This window comes from Asparagus officinalis, chromosome 6, assembly GCF_001876935.1.
Source record: "Asparagus officinalis chromosome 6, Aspof.V1, whole genome shotgun sequence".
NCBI classification, from domain to species: domain Eukaryota; kingdom Viridiplantae; phylum Streptophyta; class Magnoliopsida; order Asparagales; family Asparagaceae; genus Asparagus; species Asparagus officinalis.
Genome location: NC_033799.1, coordinates 16,075,281 through 16,099,316, shown reverse-complemented (window position 1 = coordinate 16,099,316; position 24,036 = coordinate 16,075,281). Strand labels below are relative to the sequence as shown.

Sequence of the window (24,036 nt, the reverse complement as noted above, 5' to 3'; positions counted from 1 at the left end):
TCATCCGTCCCCGAACCCCCAGATGGGCTCCCGGTCCCAAAAAACTCCCTGAAAATGTGGTTCGCATCCCTCGGATCGAGCCTGAGAGCGGTGGGCCCGCCGTCCGCCGGAGCCTGGCGCTTTAGGCCTTCCTCGCCGTGCTGATCGTAGATGGCTCGCTTCCGAGGGTTGGTCAGGACCTGGAAGGAGATCGGCGTAAAGGTGGGGTGAAGATTTGAGCAGGAAAAGGAAAAAAAGACTTTAATTAAGAGTGAGAATATATAATCGAGGGGGTTGCGCTTACGTCGTAGGCTTCGGAGATTTGCTTGAAGGCTCTCTTGAGGTCGTCGGCCTTGGCGTTGCGATCCACCTGCAGGATTTTGTAGTAGTCGACCCCCATTTGCGTATGCTCGGCGGAGCTGAAACCGAGATTCTTTCGGGTTTTTGAGTGACAGAGAGAGAGAGAGAGAGAGAGAGGAGAGGGAGGGGAGTCAAGGTCCTAGGAGAGGCGGCAGTGATGAGCTCCGCTTATGCTTTTGGTTTTGGGTCTCCTCTTTGTCAAAAGTAGGGTTAATTTCACATATTCCCCCTGAACTTTCGGGGTTCTTACGTGACTCTCTAAACTTCGTTTATCTCGTGTAACCCGTCTGAACTTTGGGATTTCTCACAAAATCCTACTCAATTTTAACCTAATAGCTAAAATCTCTTTGAGAGAAAAAGTTTCATATTTATTTTATTTATCATTTATTGGTAATGCACCCGTCCTCTAAATCCTAGATTTTTTTTCTCAAGAAAATTTTATTTATTTGCAAATTACATTTAAGGAAGTCAATTGATAAATGTTCAAATTTGAGGATTTTTTGCGATACACGCCAAAATTCAGGGAGGTTATGTCACACAAACATGTTCAATGGGTTATATGAAAAAAAACCCAAAGTTCAAGAGATTTTGTGAAATTAACACTCAAAGGTACTATTGCGCTGAACTCGATGCGCGAATGACACTAGCATGGGGGAGGTTTTTAGTCCAATTAACAACGGAAAGAACAATTTGCTAGTTTTTTTCCCTGGTCTTTTTCCAAATTGAAGATAATTTCTATTGATTTTCCGCAATTGTATTTGCGTCGATTTTTAAAGTGTGAAAGCATTAACGTTGATATTTTTTAGGTGCGAGGGTATCTCTATTATTTTTTTATGTGTAAGAGCATTTTTGTTTTTTCTCAAAATCTAAGGATATTTCCGAAATTCTAAATATTACTCACACAAGGAGGAAAAAGGCTTTTCTTAAATATAGTTAGTATATATAATAATGATTAAAAGAAAAAAGGCTTTTCTTAAATATAGTTAGTATAGATAATAATTATTAAAATATAATAACTATCCCTTAATCTTCATCATTACTTCGGAGTTTTGGAGTCAAGATTAGGGACTTTAACATGGCATTAGAGCAAATTGATTTCAAATCCCACCAACCATGAATTTAAAACAGAACTTTTCATATGCCGAGGTATCTCTATTATATATCAGTCGCTGCGTGAGTTTAGATTTTCTAAATATTTTATTTATTTGCAAATTACATTTGAGAAGTCTGTTGATAAATATTTAAATTTGAGGATTTTTTGTGAAATACAGCGAAGATTAGAAGGGTTATGTCATGTAAACAAGTTCAAGGGGTCATGTATGCAAAAACCCCAAAGTTCAAGGGGTTTTGTGAAATTAGCACTCAAAGGTACTATTGCGCTGAACTCAATGGCCAAGTGACACATAACATGAGGGAGCTTTTTACTCCAATTATCAAGGGAAAGAACAAGTTGCTAGTTTTTTTGTCTTTTTTTGGAAAATTTTCAAATTGCAAAGAATTTCTATTCATTTTCAAAGTGCAAAGTTCAGAAGGATTATGTCATATAAAAAAGTTCAAGGGGTTATATGTGCAAAACCCCCAAATTTCAAGGGGTTTTATGAACAAAAAAAAGTATTGTGGTGGACACATTGCATAGATGACAAAAGATGACACGTAAACTTTTAAGTCCAATTGTGAGAAAGAACAGTTTGTTAGGTTTTGGAATTTTTCCAAAGTTGAAGAGAGTTTCTATTGATTTTCAAAGTGCAAGGACATTCGCATTGGTTTTTTTAATTTACTAGTATGCCATACGTGCGTTGCACGTGATGCATATTAAGAAACTACATAAGTTTAAATATTTGAGGGCCAAGTAAATATCAACAAGTAATCTAAAATTTCTAAGGGAACAACGGAGAAAAGCAGACAAAAGCCTCTACCAACCTCATTCATTAGACACAAGAGCGCAACAGAGGAGAAAACAATGTATCACAAGCAACAAGTTTACGGGGCTAGATCCATTCTGCAATGGTTGTGCTATATGTAAGAGGAATGCAAGGACTCTCCAAGGTGAAAATGACATCGTACCAACTCCTCAACCATATCATTGAACTCCTGATTAAAGCAAGTTTCTAACTGCTTCATGCTTATTCTTCATTTACTTCTCACTAAAGCACACGGATGTATAGTAAACCTCACTAAGTAAGGTGTAGAATGCCAAGAATGAGTTTATTTTCAGGCTAACACGATGGAATGTCATTAAAAGAATGTATTGTTGGGATATCCACTCTTCATACTTCAAATGGGAAAAAAAATGAAACTGAAAAAAGGAGAAAGGACGTGTGGCAAAGAGAAGATTATCTAAGAATCTAAATGTAATGATTGTTCTGTAGTACATGAATTCTTTAGGGCCGTCTATAGACATCCAAAATTGAAGATTTACACGTCACAATTAATTCAGATATTTAAGTATACTATAATTAGGGTGCCATAATTTGAGGATCTTTCATGTCGTTTGTGTAAACGTTAAAAATTACCTATACGTTTCTGAACGCAGATTGAGATGAAGAGAAGACGATTAACGTCGATATCCAAGTCAAAGAGGATCATCTGACGCCAAAATAAAGCAATGAAGCGACGAAGCAATAACAAGATTTAGAATGCATGATTCGAGAAGAAAATGGATGCACGAGTATGAAGAACTAAAGTTTTGACCATGATGCAATTCGAATCCAAAAAATCTCAAGCTAAAAGTTGTAGATATTTTTGTTAGCTTTCCAACGCAACTTGAATCACCTCATTCTGAGGTCATATCAAAGAATTAAAGCTAAAATACCGAAGACAATACAAACTATCTTAGATTCTGAGACAGTGTTTTGTGTCTCAGAATCCGAGACACAATAAGGTGTCTCACACATGTACGAGACACCCCTACCTATCTTGCACAGAATGAAACCTCGAGATGTGTTTTTGATGATTTTTGATCGGTTTTGACGGGTCCAATGACCTCCTAACTGCTTTGGGAATATCCTAAACTTGGGAAAATCGTTTCTAACTGAAGATAAGGCCAAATCACGAGATCTTATCCAAAAACATGGTGTTCAAGTCGTATAAATACCCCCCTTCATGCATCTGTGAAGGGTACTAACGAGATCTGGGCTTGGGGGCAAGTTGCTGATGGTTTGAGGGCAGAACTCACGAGTTTCATAGAAAGAGAGGCGAGATCTTGGCGAGTTTTCTGAACATAAAGGGAGAATTTCGAGAGATCCATAGCTTCTCACACTTCCCTAGAGATCAAACCTTGTTTTAATCTTGAGAAGAGTAGTAATCTCACATTGCTGAGGTTATTTACTTCTATTATTGTTTCTTTAACGAAACAAGAACACTAGCCTTCTTCAGATCAACCCGAATCTGTTATTCGGTGGTCCACAAACTAACGCGACCCCAGCACATGCAAATATCCCACACAAGTAGCGACTGATAAATAGTCTCTGCATGTATTTCTAGGAGATCCTATTTGTTTGTTTTCATTTGTGTAAAGAAGTCTTATAAAAAGGCTCACTTTTTGAATCTGTAATTCGATAAATGAGTTGTAATGGATTCCACAATGAAAAATATTTCCGACGCAAACACGGTGGTGACCACAGTGGGAGCCAACGGTCTTGCTTCAAGACCAGAGTGTCGCAACTGATTCAGATCCCGATTGATTCAACGGTCGAGTACAAGTTCGACCAAGCTAAGTTTCAGGAATATCTATCCTCGTCTTCATCAAAGCCACCCTCTCCCCACAATTGCAGGAGGATCTCGTCTTTGAAGAAGGTTCGCCCGATCGTTGCTGAATTTTCCCTTCGCAATGCCTCTCCGACGTCCAACCAAGTCGAAATCTCTGCTCATGATAGCTCTTTTCCAGTCAAGGAGTTGTTCGATGAAAGTTCACCAATTCTGATGAAGAGGGCTTGTCAGAGGCAAAGCCAACGTCTCACTCATCAAATTGCCAAGTCGCTGGAATTAGTCAATGGGGTTCGATATTACGAAGACTTAGAGTTCAGGAAGCGTCATGTAATCCAGCCTCCTCAACGAAAATTTGCTATCACTTCCTTCAAACCATCAACGGAGGAATGAGTTCTCATCGAGAGGACTCATTCAACCCTGAAACAACGCATCCATATACTACTAATGTTGTTTTGATGATGTTTAACAAACAATTTACTACTAATGTAGTTTGTCTAGTGTTTGTGTTTTCAAGTCACAAACTGGGAATGTGATATCAAACGACGCCATACTGGCTCGATTGTTCATTGGCACCCTTAAGGGAGTTTCCTTTGAATGGTTCAGGAAACTACTAATGTTGTTTTGATGATGTTTAACAAACAATTTACTACTAATGTAGTTTGTCTAGTGTTTGTGTTTTTGTATTTATTGTAAACAAACAATACGTTGGAGGTTGGATGGAAGTGCGCTTCAACGTTCATATCTAATAGAGGTTGGCGGAATATCGGTATGAAGTCTTGTAATTCAAGTTGAAGATCCAAGTTCAAGCTTCATCCGCAAGTTTACCAAGAAGAGCTTATTGAAGATCATTGCTTGGTATATTTAGTATTTAGTTTAGGTTTTATATTATGTGTGTTTAGTACTTTAAGCTCAATATCATATACACACACATTTTATTGGTTTATTATGATATATATATATATATATATATATATATATATATATATTATATACTATATATATATAATATAATATATTATAATATATATATATAAAATTACATATAGCATAGTATATATGTATAGTATATATACATATTACAGTATATATATACTGTATATAATATATATACTATATATATTATTATATATATTATATTATAGTATATATATATTATATGTATTATATATAGTGTTATATATATATATATTATTATCATTATATATATATATATATATATATATAAATATTATATATATATATATATATATATATATATATATATATATATTAATATATATAGTATGTATTATTATATATAGCATATATGTTATTACTGAATATATCGTATACATATCACTGATATTATATATACAATACATTATGTATAGTATGATATATCATATACATATATGTATATATATAGTATATATATATATATATGTGTATATGCTTATCATGTAATATATGTATAGTATATAACTTACGTTATATACTATTATATACATATACAAGTTATATAGGTATATACATATAATATTATAATATATAGTATATATATATACATATACATATATGTATATATATATACATATAGCATATAGTATATATATATATATATATATATATAAACCGATAAAATGTGTGTGTATATGATATTGAGCTTAAAGTACTAAACACACATAATATAAAACCTAAACTAAATACTAAATATACCAAGCAATGATCTTCAATAAGCTCTTCTTGGTAAACTTGCGGATGAAGCTTGAACTTGGATCTTCAACTTGAATTACAAGACTTCATACCGATATTCCGCCAACCTCTATTAGATATGAACGTTGAAGCGCACTTCCATCCAACCTCCAACGTATTGTTTGTTTACAATAAATACAAAAACACAAACACTAGACAAACTACATTAGTAGTAAATTGTTTGTTAGTTTCCTGAACCATTCAAAGGCAACTCCCTTGAGGGTGCCAATGAACAATCGAGCCAGTATGGCGTCGTTTGATATCACATTCCCAGTTTGTGACTTGAAATGATAGATATGTTGGTTCGGTGATCCCGTGCTGTCAAAAGTTTGTAGCGTCGGGACTTCGAATTTTGGAGGATAAGGAGCCGCATCCTATTTAGCAGGATAGGGCCTGACAACTCCCTCGTCTTGGAGCTCGCTTCTGTTAGCAATGACATTAAGGCGGGCTTCTAATTCTTCCATTTTGGCAGATTGGAGATTCTGCTCGTTCTCAGTCTCTCTTCCTTCATCAGAGGAAGATTCTAGGTTGTGGGCTTCTTGGTCAGAAGTCGTGTCATCAATCACTTTTCCCTTCCCTTTGCTTGTGTGAGGTCGGGATGAAGACGTTTTTCCTCTCCGGGAGGATTCTTGCCTAGGTGGCGAATCTGTCTTCCGAGATTTAGCCTTGTCTGCGACGAGTTGAGTCAACAGGGCCATGAGTTCATTGAGGGTCTTCTGCTGTAATTTGAGCAAGGCGTCTTGCTCAGCAACCCTCTTTGAAAGATCTTCAGAATGTTCTGCCATGTGGGTGAAACTCTCATGCTCAATGAAAGAGCTTGATGATTGAGACTCCGCAATGGCTGAGTGTTCATCATCGGAATTAGTTCCTCTAGCTAACCTCCGATAGTTGACAGGGGGAATGGCTCATGTTTGCGTCCGAGTGAATTGGTAGATTCCTTCAAACTCGTTAGCGATTTCTCTGACGGTCGGTGAACAACTTATCTCAGAGTCGTCGGAACTAGGACCTGAGGCTTTCCCTCTACCGATCACATTGATAGTAACCTCAGGATATTCGGTCTCTGGAGACTTCTTCCTGTGAGAACATCGTTGTTGGTTGGGCAAGGTAACATGCGTTAATCGGTCGAACACCAATTGTTTGGTCACATATGAACAACATTGACATCCCGAAAGGACCGTAGGAATCAGCCGTTCACATTGGAATGAACGAATGACTTGTTGCATCAGTCTTTTTCTCGATATGAACTCTCTCAAATCTGTTGTAAAGATTCAAAGAGAATTACTCACTGATTGTGAGGTTTGAATTAGAACCCCCAGTCCATGATTGGACAGACTGGCTCTTGGTGAACATGGATCTGGTTGAGATGTCTCGAATCCATGAACTTCTTATATCCGCCCCTCAATCTAGTCGCGCTACGCAGAGTATTCGGGGGTCTCGCCACCCGAACGCATGCCTGAGCTCCAGGTGTTGCTGGTGAAACGCAGTTCTGAGGGCTGCGTTCAGTCTTATTCACACAGAGCCTATGTTTGGGCTCATGGACGCGAGGCTTGCGTTCTGAAGCAGAAACGCAGAGCACATGGTTGCGTTTAGGCTCACAAACACGAAGCTCGTGTTGACTTGAGGATCGGCATTCTCGGAGATGTGCTCGTCGTAAGGATCTCCTCCTCCGTCGAGCGATGTTGGAGAGGGCCTCCTCAAATTTGGCTTGATCAAACTCTACCACGAGAGTTTCGACGGTTGTTCCAGTGAGATGAACATCGGATTGCGCCACCACTTCTTCGTCAGAGAAGCTAGTCCCCAACGGAGTCGCCATCTTTTGTTTGTGGAAAATTTGCAGTAAAAGAAATAAAAGAAAAATTGATTTGTATTCCTTTAATCTCGATTACGTATACAATTGGATTTCCTGATTACAAAAGAGAAGAGGATTGATCTGAATCCTCTCATTTGTTTAATTCTGGGTTCTTCACGGTGGCGATGAGATGCCTCCCTCGAATGTTCGCGTCGAGTTTGCTTCTCGTTGACGATCCGATGTCTTGTTTCACTGGAACGTAGTCTTCTCCTCACGATTTGACGTTGTGGAGAACTCTGAACGAGTTTAAAACTCTATGAAAGAGTTAATTTAATCGAAAGTCGGTTATAAGCCAAGGATGAAGAAGATCTTGTTGCCGATCTCCAAAGCTCCAGAAATGCTCTAAGGATCCTGTTGACGAGCCAAGAAGTTCCAACAGACCGCCCGAAAAATCCAGCCTCGAACTAAGTTGATTTCTTAGTTATTTATAGGGGATTAAGGGGTGTAACCACCTCCTTAATTCGCTCCTCAGTGGGGCTAATGGGATGTAACCGCCCCTTAAATCACTCATGAGTAGAGTTGTGATCCCCTCAGATCGTGGGAAACGGTTTTGAAACCGTTCAGCTCGTGTTTGAACGAGTCAAACGCAAAATCCATGTTCTGATGTGAATTTTGTGTTCAAACGCAGTGTTTGGAAGCTCAGACGCAGCAATTTGGAAGCTGTGTTGGCATCTTGTTGAAAGCTGCGTTTGGCAACTTGGGAGCTGTGTTTGGCAGCGGATGAAAGCTGCGTTGATAGCTTTCGGAGACTGCGTTTGTAGCCGAACATGAACTGCGTTTGCAGCTTTTGGAGCTGCGTTTGCAGCTTTTGGAGCTGCGTTTGCGGCCGAACATGAGCTGCGTTGGCGGCCGAATCTGAGCTGCGTTTGCAGCTTTTGGAGCTGCGTTTGCAACTTTTAGAGTTGCGTTTGAGCTGCGTTCGTGGCTATGAACGCGGCGCATCTTGATGCTGGTATGCGGGGAGGACTTCCACGTCTTGATTTGAAGAGACCGTCGATTTGTAGTCTCTTTCTGTCAGAACGTTGCAAAGATCGTCGTTTTGTAATCTTTGTTTTAGCTCTTTGATTCGTGAGAGTCGTCAGATTGTAACTCCTGATGTTGATTGTGGAGGCTGTTGATTAGAGCTTTCATCAGTTGTTGTGAAGGTCGTCAGATTGTAACCTTCATTGATCTACGTGAAAGTCTTCAAATTGTAGCCTTCTGGAAGTCGTCAGATTGTAACTTCCATCATCGGTGTTTTGATGGGGATCAGCTATCTATTGTGATTTTTTGACAGCCTACACTCCCATTTCGTCGATCTCTCTCAGATCCCCGACCACGAATCCTCGCTCGATCTCTCGATCGTCGCCACGAGTCCTCTCCGCCCCCTCTCCGGCGCTCGTGACCCCAATTCCTATCAACACCGCACCGCTTAGGATTCCTCTCCGTCGCGGGTGACCCCAGACCGAGCAGCGCACCACCACCGGCCATCGCCCTCTCTCTCACTCCGTCGGTCGTGACCCCATCCACCACCGCCACCGACCGAGCAGCGCACCGCCACGAGATCCAGTTCTCACCACGAGATCCAGTCCTCCGCCACGAATCCTCTCGATCTCTCTACGACGAGCTCGATCTCTCTACGACGAGCTCCGCAGCCCCCAAGCGCTGCCCAGCACCCGATCAATGAGCCCCAGTCTTGGACCACGAATCCTCTCGATCTCTCTACGAGCCTGGTAATTTCTCTTCCTTTTTTTTCTTGCCCTTTTTACTTTGAATTTTGATCGGATTTGGCCAGAATATTCTTTGAATTCAAAAACTTCGTCGCTGGTCATTACAGTAACTATCAATGTTAAGTCTGTAATCAATTAAATAAAAGCTCACTAAGATCCTTCCAAGCACTTGTATTAGTAATTCCAAACACTTGTACTTGCACCTCAATCAGCAGCATCTGACGAGCATTTAACTTGCATTTTCCCACAGTGGAGTCTTTTAGAGGCAGAAACTCAAGTGTGATGTCCTGTATATTATGCATACAGCTCTAGATTAATTTGGACTTAAGTTAGGGGCCAGTCAAGCATTAAAGCTCATGAAGTAGGCCAAAGGGGGCACCCTGCTCCCTCACATGGTCAAACAAATAATAGTTGTTGCTTTGTTGGTCCAGACTCCAGACTATATCAGCAATCATCCTAAAGTGAATTATGAAATCAATAAGTTGATGCAAAGATCCAACTACAATCACAAGTGTCTGTGCTGCTATATATATATATATATATATATATACACATTTTAGTTTTTGGTTTCTATGTATATATATAGTTATATATATACATACATGTTTTGGTTTTCAAGTTTATATAAATATGAAATTACATATTTTATATTTATTGTTTTGATTTGGTTAAGTTTTATATAGATATGAAACAAATATACATTCATATACATATTTTATATTTCATATATTAAATGCATATTGTGCAAAACTTCATTTTTGCATAATATTGAGTTTTTGGTTTATAGACTTAATAACAATAGTTTATATCTTTAATCAAGTCTATAAAATTGGTTTACAAAATTTTAAAACTTGGTTTATGTCAAAACATCAAAATTCAAGTATCTCATATTTTCATATTTTGGACATATTTGCAAAATGATGATATTTTACAAATGGGAGGTGTTTTTTAAAAACTAGTTTTTGTAACATGTTCATTTTCATGTTACAATCATTTTCTAAAGTTTTATATTTTTTTAAATTTATTTGTTATTTTTAAAGGCTCTTCAAAAATAGGTTTTACTATTCAAATCAGGCTGATAAAGTGTTATCAGTCGACTGATACATGTGTTCAGTCGACTAAAGAAAACGTCTGTAATAGCCAAAAGTTTATGTTTCTATGTTGGTCGACTGACCAGTCGACTGATGAGGTCGTCAGTCGATTGATGAGCTGAAAAATATCTATAACGGTCAGCTCATCAGTCGACTGATGAAACCTATCAATCGACTGATGTTGTAACAGCTAGTTTTTTTATTTTTGTTATTTTTATCTTTTTGTTGGGTTTTGTTGGGTTCTTCTTGGCTTTGAGGTTTCCTATAAATACCCCCACATATTCTCAGTTCTAAATCAATCCAAGAAAGTTTTTAAACAAGTTTAAAGGATGTTAAGTTTGTTTTAGTGTTTGTTTAAGAGTTTGGTTTGTAAAGAAATTTTCATAAGAGCTAGAAGAGATCATCCTTTGGTGTTTGAGCTTCAACTCATATATCTCTCCCTCTCTCCCTCTCTCCCTCTCTCTCTCTCTCTCTCTCTCTCTCTCTCTCTCTCTCTCTCTCTCTCTCTTGTTATTCATTGGAGAAGTTTTCTAAACTCAAACTCTAGTTTTACATTTATATACGCGTTTGATTATCATTGTTCTTAAGCTAGATTTCATATTTGAGTTTAGTATTGATTTCATTGTTTACACACACCCACTTGAGCTTAAGTATTTTCATACATAGTATTATTAGGGTTGTGAGAGTTGTAACAATTGAGTGTGAGCCTACATAGATTTCTCATTCATTGTAAAGAATAAATTTATTATATTTGTGCTTAATTTGTGAGATCACTTTTTAATACACTTGTACACCGAGAAGAGTGTGTCGTGAGAACGAGGTCGTCCCAAGAGGAGTGGGATAGGTGGTAATGCCTAGAGGTAGGTTATAATTCCTAACACTTGAGGGAGATACGAGTTAGAGACCAACACTTAGAGGGTGTAGAGTATGATTGCAAGAGTGTTGATTGTAAAGTTTTCGGTGAGCTAGAAAACCGAGCGTGAGGTGTAAATGTTTTCGGGTGAGCGTTGAAAACCCGATGTGATAGTGGATTTCTCCCCGGGAGTGGGGAGCAGTGACGTAGGATGAAAGGTCCGAACTCCGTGATCATTTGCTAGTGTTTGTGTTGGTTTATTTGTGCACTATCACTCTTGTTTGTTTTTGTTTATTTCACCCTTTATATTGCTTATCATTGCATATATCTTGTAGTATATCATATTTGATAGGATAACTTGTTAATTAGTTTTAATTAGCATAAAATCGGATTAGATTAGCATAAACCCTATTCACCCCCCCTCCTCCTCTAGGGTGCTTTCAAAACGCACATGAATCGCCTCCTCCAGTCCTCATCCAACTCCAAAGAGTCTGAGACAAGTTGGAACTCACCAGGATAGTGGTAGAAGTAATGCGAGTTCTTCTCAGCCGACCCCACACTAATCAAATGTTTAAGCAATCTCAAGCTTGGTTGGACTCCAACACGGTGACAAACGATAATGAAAGACACCAGAATCCCCACTGTATTCGAATAGAACTGGGAAGGGGAGACTCCTAGAGCGACGTGCACCTCCTTAATAAAAGGATGTAAGAACAGCCATAAGCCATGCTCCAAGTGGGCCAGGTACAGCAGCACTCAACCCTCGTCATGATAATACACAGGCTCGCTCATCTCCGGCGCAGCCAATGTAAGAGTCCAATGTATATTGTGTTGATCATACATTCTCACCAGATTGTCCATATGAACATTCGAGCGGATAAGTAGAAGAATAGCAAGTTTCTCCTCACTACGGCTAGAGGTTGAAACTTGAGGTCATGGAAGATTTTTTTTAAAAAAAGCTTGGAGGAATATTAGGAATTTGTCAGAATGAAAGTTCATAAAAGAATTATTTTCACATCAAGAAACCATTTATAAATTTTCGAAGAAGTGTGTGGAAGGATTTCAAAGGACGTGATGATTTTCGAAGCAACCAAGTCAGATCCACTTTAGAATCTGAAGTAGTTCACTCGAAATACGAAGCGTTGCACTCATTTAATATCCCACGTTTCAATACTCGAAAAGCGGAAGATCCTCTATTATGCCACATGGCGCTTCGTTTCCCAAAATGACGGTTCAAATCTTTGATAACATCAGCCATGAAAAGTGGAGTCATGATAGGTAAAGAAGGATGCCTGATGATGTCAGCCACGTCTCTAAGACAGAGACTTCTTATTTTCTCGTCCCCAACAGACTTGTATTGATCAGAACATGTCTTATTTCACTCAGACCCAACTAAAAGTTGACTCCAAGCGAAAATGGCCAACTATTATGGTGTTCACTCACCCAAGATACATGTATTTATAAAATAATACAACAAGAGTCCTGACAGAATGACCTTAACCAACTTAAGTGGCCCAAGCCCAATAGAGGCCTTGACCCCGCCGACTCATCAAGTCGACATTCTTTCATGCCGACACGAAAGGCGGGATCAGTCGACCCTATCATCGAGGACGACTCACCTAGGGCGCTCAACCACTCACTTAGCAACTCACGGAGACGACTTGACGGACATTCCCTGCTGTCGGCAAAGTTGAGGACTCGACCCCTGCCTCAAGCCTCTCCCCCAGAGCATATGTCAGCATCCCAGTCCACCTCGGACAAGCCTTATCCATATTTTGGTCTGATAGTCTCCATGTCTTGTCAGCTGCTTACGTGCCTTCTGCCACGCTCTCAATCACTTCTCGGAAAATGCGCAGGCACCCTCTCCCGTGCCGAAGTGACTTCCCCTCCAGTCGCCAGCCGACACCTGTAAATCGAGGGATGACTCAGCATGCTAGCGTGACTTCTGTCACGCTCTTAATCACTTTCCGATAAATACGGAGATACCCTCTCCCGTGTCGAAGTGACTTCCCCTTCAGTCGCCAGCCAACACCTATAAGAGAGGGATGACTCAGCATGCCAGCGTGCCTTCTGCCACGCTCTCAATTACTTCCCGAAAAATACGAAGACACCATCTCACGTACTGAAGTAACTTCCCCTCCAGTTGCCAGCCGACACATGTAAAACGAAGGATGACTTGGCTCTTAGCCACACTTCATCATCGCCTCCCTATGCAAGGCTAGAGGTGACCTATTAATTCGGACAACAGAGATATATACAGGTAGACTCCTAATCTCCAAAGGGGGGCAAGATCTAAAAAAAGAAGCTCTCTCTCAAAAAAGAGAGAGAACACACAATTCTTCGTCTACACAGAGGCGCTCACGTAGAGGTATGCACATTGCCACTTCAAGAACCACCTCGGTTCATAGCATTCCCCTTCTCCACTCGAGTTTCACTAACTTGACCGTCGGAGAAACCACAGGGGAACCGGTCCCCGTCCTCTCACGGGTTCTCCTTGTCTGTGCAGCGTGGACATTAAGCCCCCGTTCAAGAACCAGGTATAAAGTCGGAGAAGGAAGTGACCCCTTCATCACTCTCCCCTACTCCGTCCCAGCGAGAACCCTAGAGGGACCGATCTAGTTCTGGATCAGTTTCAATCACAGCGCGGATCCAATTGACTATTTGGTCGTAGTCATTAACAACTACAATTAAGAAGAAAGAACACCGAGATTTATGTGGTTTGGTCAACCAACTTCTACCTACATTCACGGGACAACAATACAAGACATTCACCTCTCAATCTCTCGATCTCACATACACAATCAACTCTTATATTCTCTCCAAAACCCCCTCCTTAATTACAATCTTTTGAATAAACAAACACTGCGAAGATTTCTCCTAATATTGTAATCTTTTACATGAACAAAGACTACGAAACACTCACCTCTCGCACAATATTTTTGAATTAGGCTACGCCCTCTGCTAACCCTAGATTATAAAAATATTGGCGCTCTCTACTTTCCTCCTTTGGTTTTTCCTTCAACAATAGAAGAATATATATATATAAATTAAAACCTTATCTCTAGCATAACTTCTTAACTAGAATAGAATTCAAACTCCTAATGGGACCAAATCTCCTAATCATTATAGATCTCTAACCCTATCTAATTCTTATGAATTTCTACAAAGAATCAAAGATACATTCCCAACACACACTACATATCTTTTGATATTTCCATTCTATCTCAGAAATATAAAAATAAAAACTGTACTCCCCGACAAATCAATCTACATGATAGAAACAAACCGAGCATACGAACCAACTTCAAATTACCTCTCTGGAAAAAATTAAAAAATTAAAAAATAAAAATCAATGTTGAATCCATCCAATTCCACCATCAAGAATCTAAAACTAAAAATAGCTAACACGGGATCTTATCAACAAAGCAGTGGATCACTTTCACCGGCAACTTGATGAGATCCACAGCCAAATTCGCCAGCCCAGCAAAGCAAACACAGCACGGGCACAAACAGCTCAGAATCGTCCTGCATTGTTCCAAAACAAAAGACGAGATCAAAATAAATCTCAAATTTGAAGTAAAAATTTAAAACAAACAAAAATAAGAAATTGGGATTTGTGAGAAATCGATCACTGACCCAAGAATCCACACGACTGCGCCAACTACAGACAGCGCCAATGCGAGAATCGCAAACGGGAGGCCGATCAGGAAACCCAATGGCCTGCAATCTTCCATCGTTTCTATCTTTTTCCTGAGTTTGTTTTCTACGGTCTTTTGTTGCCAAGTTTTAAATATTATTTGAAGGAGACTAGAAACTGGAGAGAATAGAAGGGGAAAGTTTTGAATTAGACGAAGTTGACTACTTTACCCCTGGAGCTGAGAGGAGGACAAGGGTAAGAAGTAGGGGTAGATTTGGTATTACACATTGGGAGAGTTCGTAGGTGTTGACTTCGGACTCTTGGTGGAGTCCACGTCCGACGGGATTAGGGTTTTGGGCTTTGTGGGGTGAGGTGTCTGGTTGGGTTCGAATATTCGGATGCGGTTCCCATCCCAGATTTTATATGATCCGTATAAGCCTAACTTTGTAAATCAATCTGTTTAATAAGGGCCTGTTTGGTGGGGGAAAAAAGGAAATGAAAAGTACATTATAGGAAACCATTTCCAATGATGCTTTTCTTTTTTGAGTTTGGTTCCCAACTAGAGGAAGAATGAGTTGATCCCATGTGAATGTGATCCCCATTTGAATGAGTGGAGGGGATTGTGCCACCTCATTACGAAACACAAAATTTATGTTTCGTACCAAGCATACCCATATTTCTCTCTCTCTCTCTCTCTCTCTCTCTCTATATATATATATATATATATATATATATATATATATAAATGAGAAAAATAAAGATGTTGTAAAACTAATAAAGTAGAGTAGAGAAAGTAGACAAGAAGTAGAAAGAATTTTATTTCCTCAATTTTTCCTTACAAAGTGAGGTAGGAATAACTCTATTTATATACAAACTAAAATGATGATACATGAATCATATAAATTACTCATAGAGAATATCAATGGGTAATAATGATACATGTATCAATCTCTTTAGAAAACTAAATGGACATCCACATCATTTAATTGTTTCATAACACTCCCCCTTGGATGTCCAACATTACACAAAGAATATGCCTCATAAAACTTTACTAGGAAAAACCCAGTGGGAAAAAAATCTTAGTAAAGAAAAAAGAGTACACTATTTTTGTGTATTAGTTTTTTCCACTGATTCATATATCATTTGAGATCTTTCAACCGATGCATTCCAATATTTTTTTTACCAATTTCTCAAAAGTTACAATTAACAATGTCTTGGTGAATAAATCTGCCAGATTATCACTCGATCGAATTTGTTGCACAACGATTTCACCATTCTTTTGCAAATCATGTGTAAAGAAGAATTTTGGTGAAATGTGTTTCATTCTATCTGCTATAATATATCCTCCTTTTAATTGAGCTATACAAGCTGCATTGTCTTCAAACAAAATAGTCGGAGGATTTTTATTTTCAGGAGACAATCCACTATTATTCCGGATATAGTGGATCATTGATCTTAGCCAAATACATTCTCGACTGGCTTCATGAATTGCTATTATTTCAGCATGATTCGAAGAAGTGGCAGCAATTGATTGCTTCGTAGATCGCCATGAATAGCAGTATCACCACATGTAAATAAATAACTAGTTTGAGGCATTGTTTTATGCGGGTCAGATAAATACCTAGCATCAGCATATCCAAGCAATCAGTGTTAGACCCTAGGGGGTGATTAGGGTGTTATGCTAATCTAATCCCGATTAAAAGCCAATTAAATTAATATTGATTAATTTGTTCTTGCACGAATGATATAACATAGATATGAGCAAGAGAGATATGAATAAGCACAAATAAAAATTACGCTAAGCAAAACACAAACAAACTATATGTTTACGAGGTTCGGTCACCACGACCTACGTCCCCGCTCATCACCTCGAGGAGAAATCCACTATCACAATCCGGTTTGGAAGCCGGAACTTCTACACACTTGGTTTTCTAGCTAACCGAAAACTCTACAACCCACACTCTTGCAAACCCACTCTACACCCTCACAAGTGTTGGACCTAGCCGTGTCTCCCTCAAGTGCTCGGTTACAACCTCTCCCCAGGTTCATTAACCGACGCCACTCCTCTTGGGACGATCCCCGACTCTCACCACACACTCCTCTCGGTGTACAAGTATATTACAAAGTGTATCTCACAATAAGCATAAATACAATAAATGATTGTTCTCTAATATGGATGAGAACACAATGAAAGCTCACACTCAATTGTTACAACTCTCACCAACCCAAATATATAATGTATGCAAATACAATAAGCTCAAGTGTGTGTGTGTAAATAATGAGTGAAATCAAATCAACTAAACTCAATATGAACACTAGCTTTAATAAAATGATAATCAAATAAATAGATGTAAAGCTAGAAATAGAGTTTAGAAAACTTCTCAATAGATCAAGAGGTGGAGGGAGAATAGTTGGATGCCCAAACACCAATAGATGGTCTCCTCAAGCTCTTGCGAAATTGATTTTACAAACTCAAACTTCCAAATGCTTAAAAGCTTCTTAAACCAAACTTAAACCCTTGTTTAAAACTCTTTAAACTTGTTTTAAAAACACTCTCTTAGTTGCTGAAATAGAAGGGGGTTTGGGGGTTTATATAGGAAGAGGAAGCAACAGTAAAACCCCAAGGGAAAAGACCAAACAGCCCAAGAATTAGAAATCTGATTCTGTATCAAAAGAGCCGTTGGGATAAACGGCGATCGACCGTGACGGTCGACCGCGAGCAACAAAAACAACAGGAAAATGCTCTAGAGACTTCGGCGGTCGACCGTGGCGGTCGACCGTGGCGGTCGACCGTGGGAAATCTCGAGCTCACGGTCGACCGCGACGGTCGACCGTGAAAGTCTCTACTGCCCACTGACGAAAGAACTCAGGCACGGCCGACCGTGGCGGTCGACCGTGAACTGATATATAAAAATTGAAGGTTTTGAAAACAGTTTGCTGAATTTAAAACACTGTTTAAAAATATCAAATAAATTCCAAAAGTTATAAAACTTTGGGAAATGGTTGTAGACATGATAATATACATGCTACAAAAACTGGTTTTCTAAAAGGACTCCCTAAATGAGAAATATCATCATTTTGCAGAATAGTTCAAAACACGAAAATGTAAACAAATGAATTTTGATATTTAGGCTAAACCATGTTTTGAAACTTTACAAAATAATTTTATAGACTTGAAGAAAGATGTAAGTTATTGTTATGAAGTCTATAAACAATGAATATAGTATTTTATCAAAATACACATATAATACACTAAAACATGATTTCATTGAGCTAAATAAAATTGATATTAATGAAATCATATATATGCATATAAGTATGAAACAAAAATATGTTTTCTAATTATATTAAATTGTTTCATATTAAAACTTAAAAACTATCAAACCAAAACATATATGTATATATATAACTATATATATATACAAAACCAAAACGTGTATGTGTGTATATGATTGAGATTAAAGTACTAACACACATAATATAAACTCCTAAACTAAATGCTACCCAAGCTTGATCTTGATCTTCATTGTAGCTCAACTTGGTAAACTTGCGGAAGAAGCTTGACTTGGATCTTCAACTTGAATAGCAAGACTTCACTCCACTATTCCGCCAACCTCAATTGGATATGATCGTGAAGCTCTATTCCATCCATCCTCCAACTCGTTGTTTGCCTAGAATAAATACGAAAACACAAACACTAGACAAACAATATTAGAAGTAAATTATTTGTTAAACATCATCAAAACAAGAAGGCCAACAATCAGGTCGAGAATTATAAGAATAAAATAAGCCAAGATCAATTGTTCCTTGGAGATAGTGAAAAATATGCTTTATACCATTCCAATATCGTTTTGTAGGAGATGAACTAAATCTTGCTAATAAATTCACAGAAAATAATATATCTGATCATGTACAATTAGCAAGATACATTAGTGCACCTATTGCACTGAGATATGATACTTCAAGACTAAGAATTCATCTTCCTCTTTTGGTCTAAAAGGATCCTTAGTAGGATCAAGTGACCTGATGACCATTGAGGTACTTAATGGATGTGCTTTATCCATGTAGAACTGCTTTAATACCTTCTCGGTATAAGCAATTTGGTGAACAAAAATCTCATTTTCTAAATGCTCAATTTATAAACCAAGGCAAAATTTGGTTTTCCTAAAATCTTTGATCTCAAATTCTTTCTTCAAATATTCAATCGCCTTTTAGAGCTCTTCAGGGGTTCCAATCAGATTAAGGTCATCAACATACAACAATGATCACAAAATTTGACACATTCCTTTTTATGAAAACACATGGCCATATAGGGTCATTTGTATACCCGTCTTTGACTAAACATTCACTAAGGTGGTTATACCACATTCGTCCAGATTTCTAGAGTCCATACAAAAATCTTTGCAACTTAATGGAGTACATTTCTCTAGGATTTGATTTACATGCTTCAGGCATGCTAAATCCTTCGGGGAGTTTCATATAGATATCATTATCTAATGTTCCATATAAATAAGCAGCGATTACGTCCATCAGATGCATATCAAGTTTTTCATGTACTGCTAAACTCACAAGATATCTAAATATAATTCCATCCATTACTGGAGAATATGTCTCATCATAATCAAATCCCGGTCTTTGTGAAAATCCTTGGGCTACAAGTCTTGCTTTATATCTCACAATTTTATTTTTCTCATTTCTTTTTCTTACAAATACACATTTATATCCTACTGGCTTTACACCTTCAGGTGTTTGGACTACAGATCCAAAAACTTTTCGTTTAGCCAGTGAATCTAATTCAGATTGGATCGCATCTTTCCATTTTGACCAATCATTTCTTCACCGATATTCATCAACCGATTTGGGTTCATGGTCCTCGTCTTCTTCCATAATACCAAGTGCTACATTATATGCAAATGCATTATCGACAATTACTTCTCATTTTATTTAATTTTCTATAGTTTCATTCTCTCTGGGAGTTGGACCTTCAGGAGCGACCTCTTCAGGAGGTTGAATTTTGTCATTAGCAATATTTTGATCATTCGATCCTCTTTTCTTTTGAGGATTCTTTTCTTTAGAACCAAGAGGTCTACCACGCTTCAGGCGTGCTTTAGATTTGTTAGCACTTTTAATTTGTCCTTCAAGGATATCAATTTTAATCGAAGTATTTTTACTAGAATATGTGATTTAGTAATTCTTCTAGAATCACTAGCATCCGGTAATTGGTTTGTAATTTTCTGTAAATGTATAATCCTTTTAACTTCCAGTTCACATTCTTTTGTACGAGGATCAGTAAAGTCTAATGATATTTTTCAAGTAATTTCCTTTTTCGGTTGATCTTTACCTCCCCCTAATGTTGGGAAATGTGATTCATCAAAATGACAATCTGCAAATCTTGTAGTAAACAAGTCACATATTAATGGTTCAATATATTTAATTATAGATGGTGATTCATACCCGACATATATCCCCAATCTTCTTTGAGGGCCCATTTTAATACGTTGAAGCGGTACAATAGGAACATATATCGTACAACCAAAAATTCTTAAATAAAAAATATTGGGCTCGTGGCCAAGAACTAATTGTAAGAGAGAATAAGTATGATAACATGTCGGCCTAATTCTCACAAGTGTTGCTGCATGTAATATAGCATATCCCCAAACAGATAAAGGAAGTTTAGACCTCATTAACAATGGTCTAACAATTAATTAAAGCCGTTTAATAAATAATTCGGCTAGACCATTTTGTGTATGAACATGAGAGGATGTTCAACACTTATTCCAATAGATATGCAATAGTCATCAAAAGCATGTGATGAATATTCACCAGCATTATCTAAACGAATTTTCTTAATAGGATAATCAGGAAATTGTGTTTGTAATTTAATTACCTGAGCAAGCAATCTCGCAAACGCCAGGTTGCGACTAGATAATAAACATACATGTGACCATCTTGTTGATGCATAAATTAGCACCATAAAATATCTAAATGGTCCACATAGTGGATCTACATGCCCACATATATCACCATGAATTCGTTCTAGAAATACAGGGGATTCAGTTCCCACTTTCGTTGGTGATGGTCTAACAATTAACTTCCCTTGGGAGCAAGCAATACATGAGAATTCATTAGAATTTAGTATTTTTTTGATTTTTTAATGAATGGCCATGTGAATTTGTAATTATTCGCCTCATCATTATAGAACCAGGATGTCCAAGGTGATCATGCCAAATCATAAAATCATTGGGATTAGTAGGTTTCTAGTCTATAAGGTGATAAATTTCAGCTGCACTTATTTTTGTATAATATAAACCAGAAGATAGAGAATGCAGCTTTTCTAATATGCACTTCTTCTCAGAAATGGTATTTGTAATTAATAAGTATTCACCATTTCATTGTCTCAATATGATATCCATTTCGGCGGATATCTTTAAAACTTAGCAAATTTCTTTGAGATTTTATCAAAAGTAGTGCATTATTTATGACAATTTTAGTTCCTTCGGGGAGAAATACAGTGGCTCTTCTGGAGCCATCAATCATTTTAGCACTACCACTTATTGTGTTAACATTTGTTTCTTTCATTTTCAAATGAGAAAAATACTTCATGTTTTTAAGTATAGTGTGTGTAGTAGCACTATCAATGAGACAAATATTATCATCACCATTGTTTGATCCCGAATATTTGGCATCCATATCTTCTTCAGGAAGAAATAACAAAGAAAATTACAAACAAAAGTAAATATCAATAAAGTTCATAAATTATCAAATTCATAAAGAAAATTACATAAAAGATGCGAAAAAATAACAAAATTCAAATGTCGGGTATTTGTCATAAGATCATTTCACAACTTCAGGTTGCTCAAGGAAATCAGCTACATCGAGGTGTGTGATATCATCAAGATCATCATAAATATTATTTTGATCAATGAAATTTGTCTCGTCATTTTTTGTCTTTCCCTTTTAATGATGCTTGATAGATGACAACAAGATATTTTGTCGTACAACAGGTATGGGACCAATGGCCTTCTATTCCACACCGGTAGCATATTTCCTCATAATGTTTATTTTCTTCACTTTTTTTATCATTATTGTCCCACTTTTGGGAGTTGTTTTGTCTTTTTCCATGGTTATGATCATTGTGGTTATAGGGCACATATCTGCCACGACCTCGTCCACAATAACAGCTACGTCATCGGCCTCCTCCACGGTCATGTCCACGCCCACGACCATGATTTTGAGATTGAGTTGTATTCGCTTCAGGGAATGAGCTAGCACAAGTAGGTCGGGATTCATGATTTTTTAATAATAATTTATTATTTTGTTCAGCCAAAAGGAGGCATGAAATCAATTCTGAGTATTTCTAAAATCCTCTCTCTCGATATTGCTGCTGCAGGAGCATATTCGAGGCATGAAAGGTGGAGAATATTCTTTCTAATATATCGTCATCAGTGACATTTTCTCCATACAATTATAATTGAGAGGTAAATTTATACATTGCAGCATTATACTCACTAATTGGTTTAAAATCTTGTAGCCTTAAGTGAAGTCAGTCATACCAGGCTTTTGGGAGCACGACCAACTTCAGGTGGTAAATCTCTTTTTTAAGTTATTCCACATAGTAAGTGGATCTTTCACAGTTAGATATTCAGTTTTTAATCCTTCATCCAAATGATGTCGAAGGAAAATCATAGCTTAGGCACAGTCTTGATTTGATGTCTCATTTTTTCTTCCACAATAGTATTTTCAAGACCCATTGTAGCAAGATGTATTTCAACATCTAGCATCCAAGATAAGTAGTTCTTTCCAAAAATATCAAGAGGCATAAATTCTTGTTTTGTAAGGTTATTTATAGTGAAAAATGAATTGAATTGGAAAAAGAAATTTTATCTCAAAGGTTTACCCAAAATATGAACACGTACCCGACGATGAATCTAATAGACTTGAAATGGATTGTTTCAATGGTAGAGTCTCGTGCTGACAACGTGTTGTAAAACTAATAAAGTAGAGTAGAGAAAATAGACAAGAAGTAGAAAGAATTTTATTTTCTCAATTTCTTCTTACAAAGTGAGATAGGAATACCTCTATTTATATACAAACTAAGATGATGATACATGAATCATATTAATTACTCATAGAGAATATCAAGGGGTAATACATGTATCAATCTTTTTGGAAAACTAAATGGACATCCACACCATTTAATTGTTTCATAACAAAACAGGCTCATTTATAACTTTATTCACCAAAGTCAACTCACTTTAAACATATTCACAAAAATCGACCGAGTTTTAACTAGATCAAAAAATTTCTTTGTAATTAGTCGGGGTTGCCAACCCCGGTTTATGAATAATCTGGTTAATTAACCTTCTAAATGACCAGGTTGTCAACATTGACTATTTAGAACTATGGTTTCAGGCCCTACTACTAGCCTGTGTAATGAAACTAGCATCTAAATGGTCTGGATTGGCAACCCCAACTAATTTAAAAGAAACATTTTTTTTAAGATCAAACAAGTTTTGGCCTGCTCTGCTGATGTGAGCAAAACTGAATCTATTTTTGTAAATAAATTTGAAATGAGTCAATCTTGGGAAATAAAATTGTAAATGGGTCTATTGTAATAATTTCTCCTAAAAAATCTAGTTTAGAACCGTTGCACAAAATATCTGATCACGGGGCAAATCATACTATAACAAATCGGGTTGTTTTGGGGGCTGGAAACAATTTTCCCTATTCACAAAAATCGATCGAGTTTTAACTAGACAAAAAACTTTCTTTGTAATTAGTGAGAGTTGCCAACCCCGATTAATGAGTAATCTGGTTAATTAACCTTCTAAATGATCAGGTTGTCAACCTTGACTATTTAGGACAATGGTTTTCAGGCCCCACTACTAGCCTATGTAATGAAACTAACATCTAATTGGTTGGGATTAGCAACTCCAACTAATTAAAAAGAAACGTTTTTGTAAGATCAAACAAGTTTTGGCCAGCTCTGCTGATGTGAGCAAAACTAAATCTATTTTTGTAAATAAATTTGAAATGAGTCAATCTTGGGAAATAAAATTGTAAATGGGTCTATTGTAATAATTTCTCCTAAAAAATCTAGTTTAGAACCGTTGCACAAA

At 37.4% G+C, this 24,036-nt stretch overlaps 1 protein-coding gene and 1 pseudogene across 1 annotated transcript; both read right to left on the bottom strand.

Annotated features, from left to right (window-relative positions):
- LOC109844616 overlaps positions 1 to 514 on the bottom strand; it is a 4,493-nt pseudogene extending 3,979 nt beyond the window's left edge.
- On the bottom strand, positions 14,480 to 15,070 carry LOC109845210. The gene is made up of 2 exons (XM_020414430.1): positions 14,917 to 15,070; positions 14,480 to 14,805 (listed from the first exon to the last, which is right to left on the bottom strand). Exons 1-2 carry the CDS (start codon positions 15,012 to 15,014, stop codon positions 14,682 to 14,684), a joined length of 222 nt encoding a protein of 73 aa, XP_020270019.1. The 5' UTR covers positions 15,015 to 15,070; the 3' UTR covers positions 14,480 to 14,681.

Bases quoted from the DNA above. Each gene is read 5' to 3' on its own strand.
- LOC109845210 (XM_020414430.1), bottom strand. From the start codon at position 15,014: ATGGAAGATTGCAGGCCATTGGGTTTCCTGATCGGCCTCCCGTTTGCG. The intron at 14,806-14,916 runs GTCAGTGATCGA...GGAACAATGCAG, and splicing joins GCAGTCGTGTGGATTCTTGG to GACGATTCTGAGCTGTTTGT.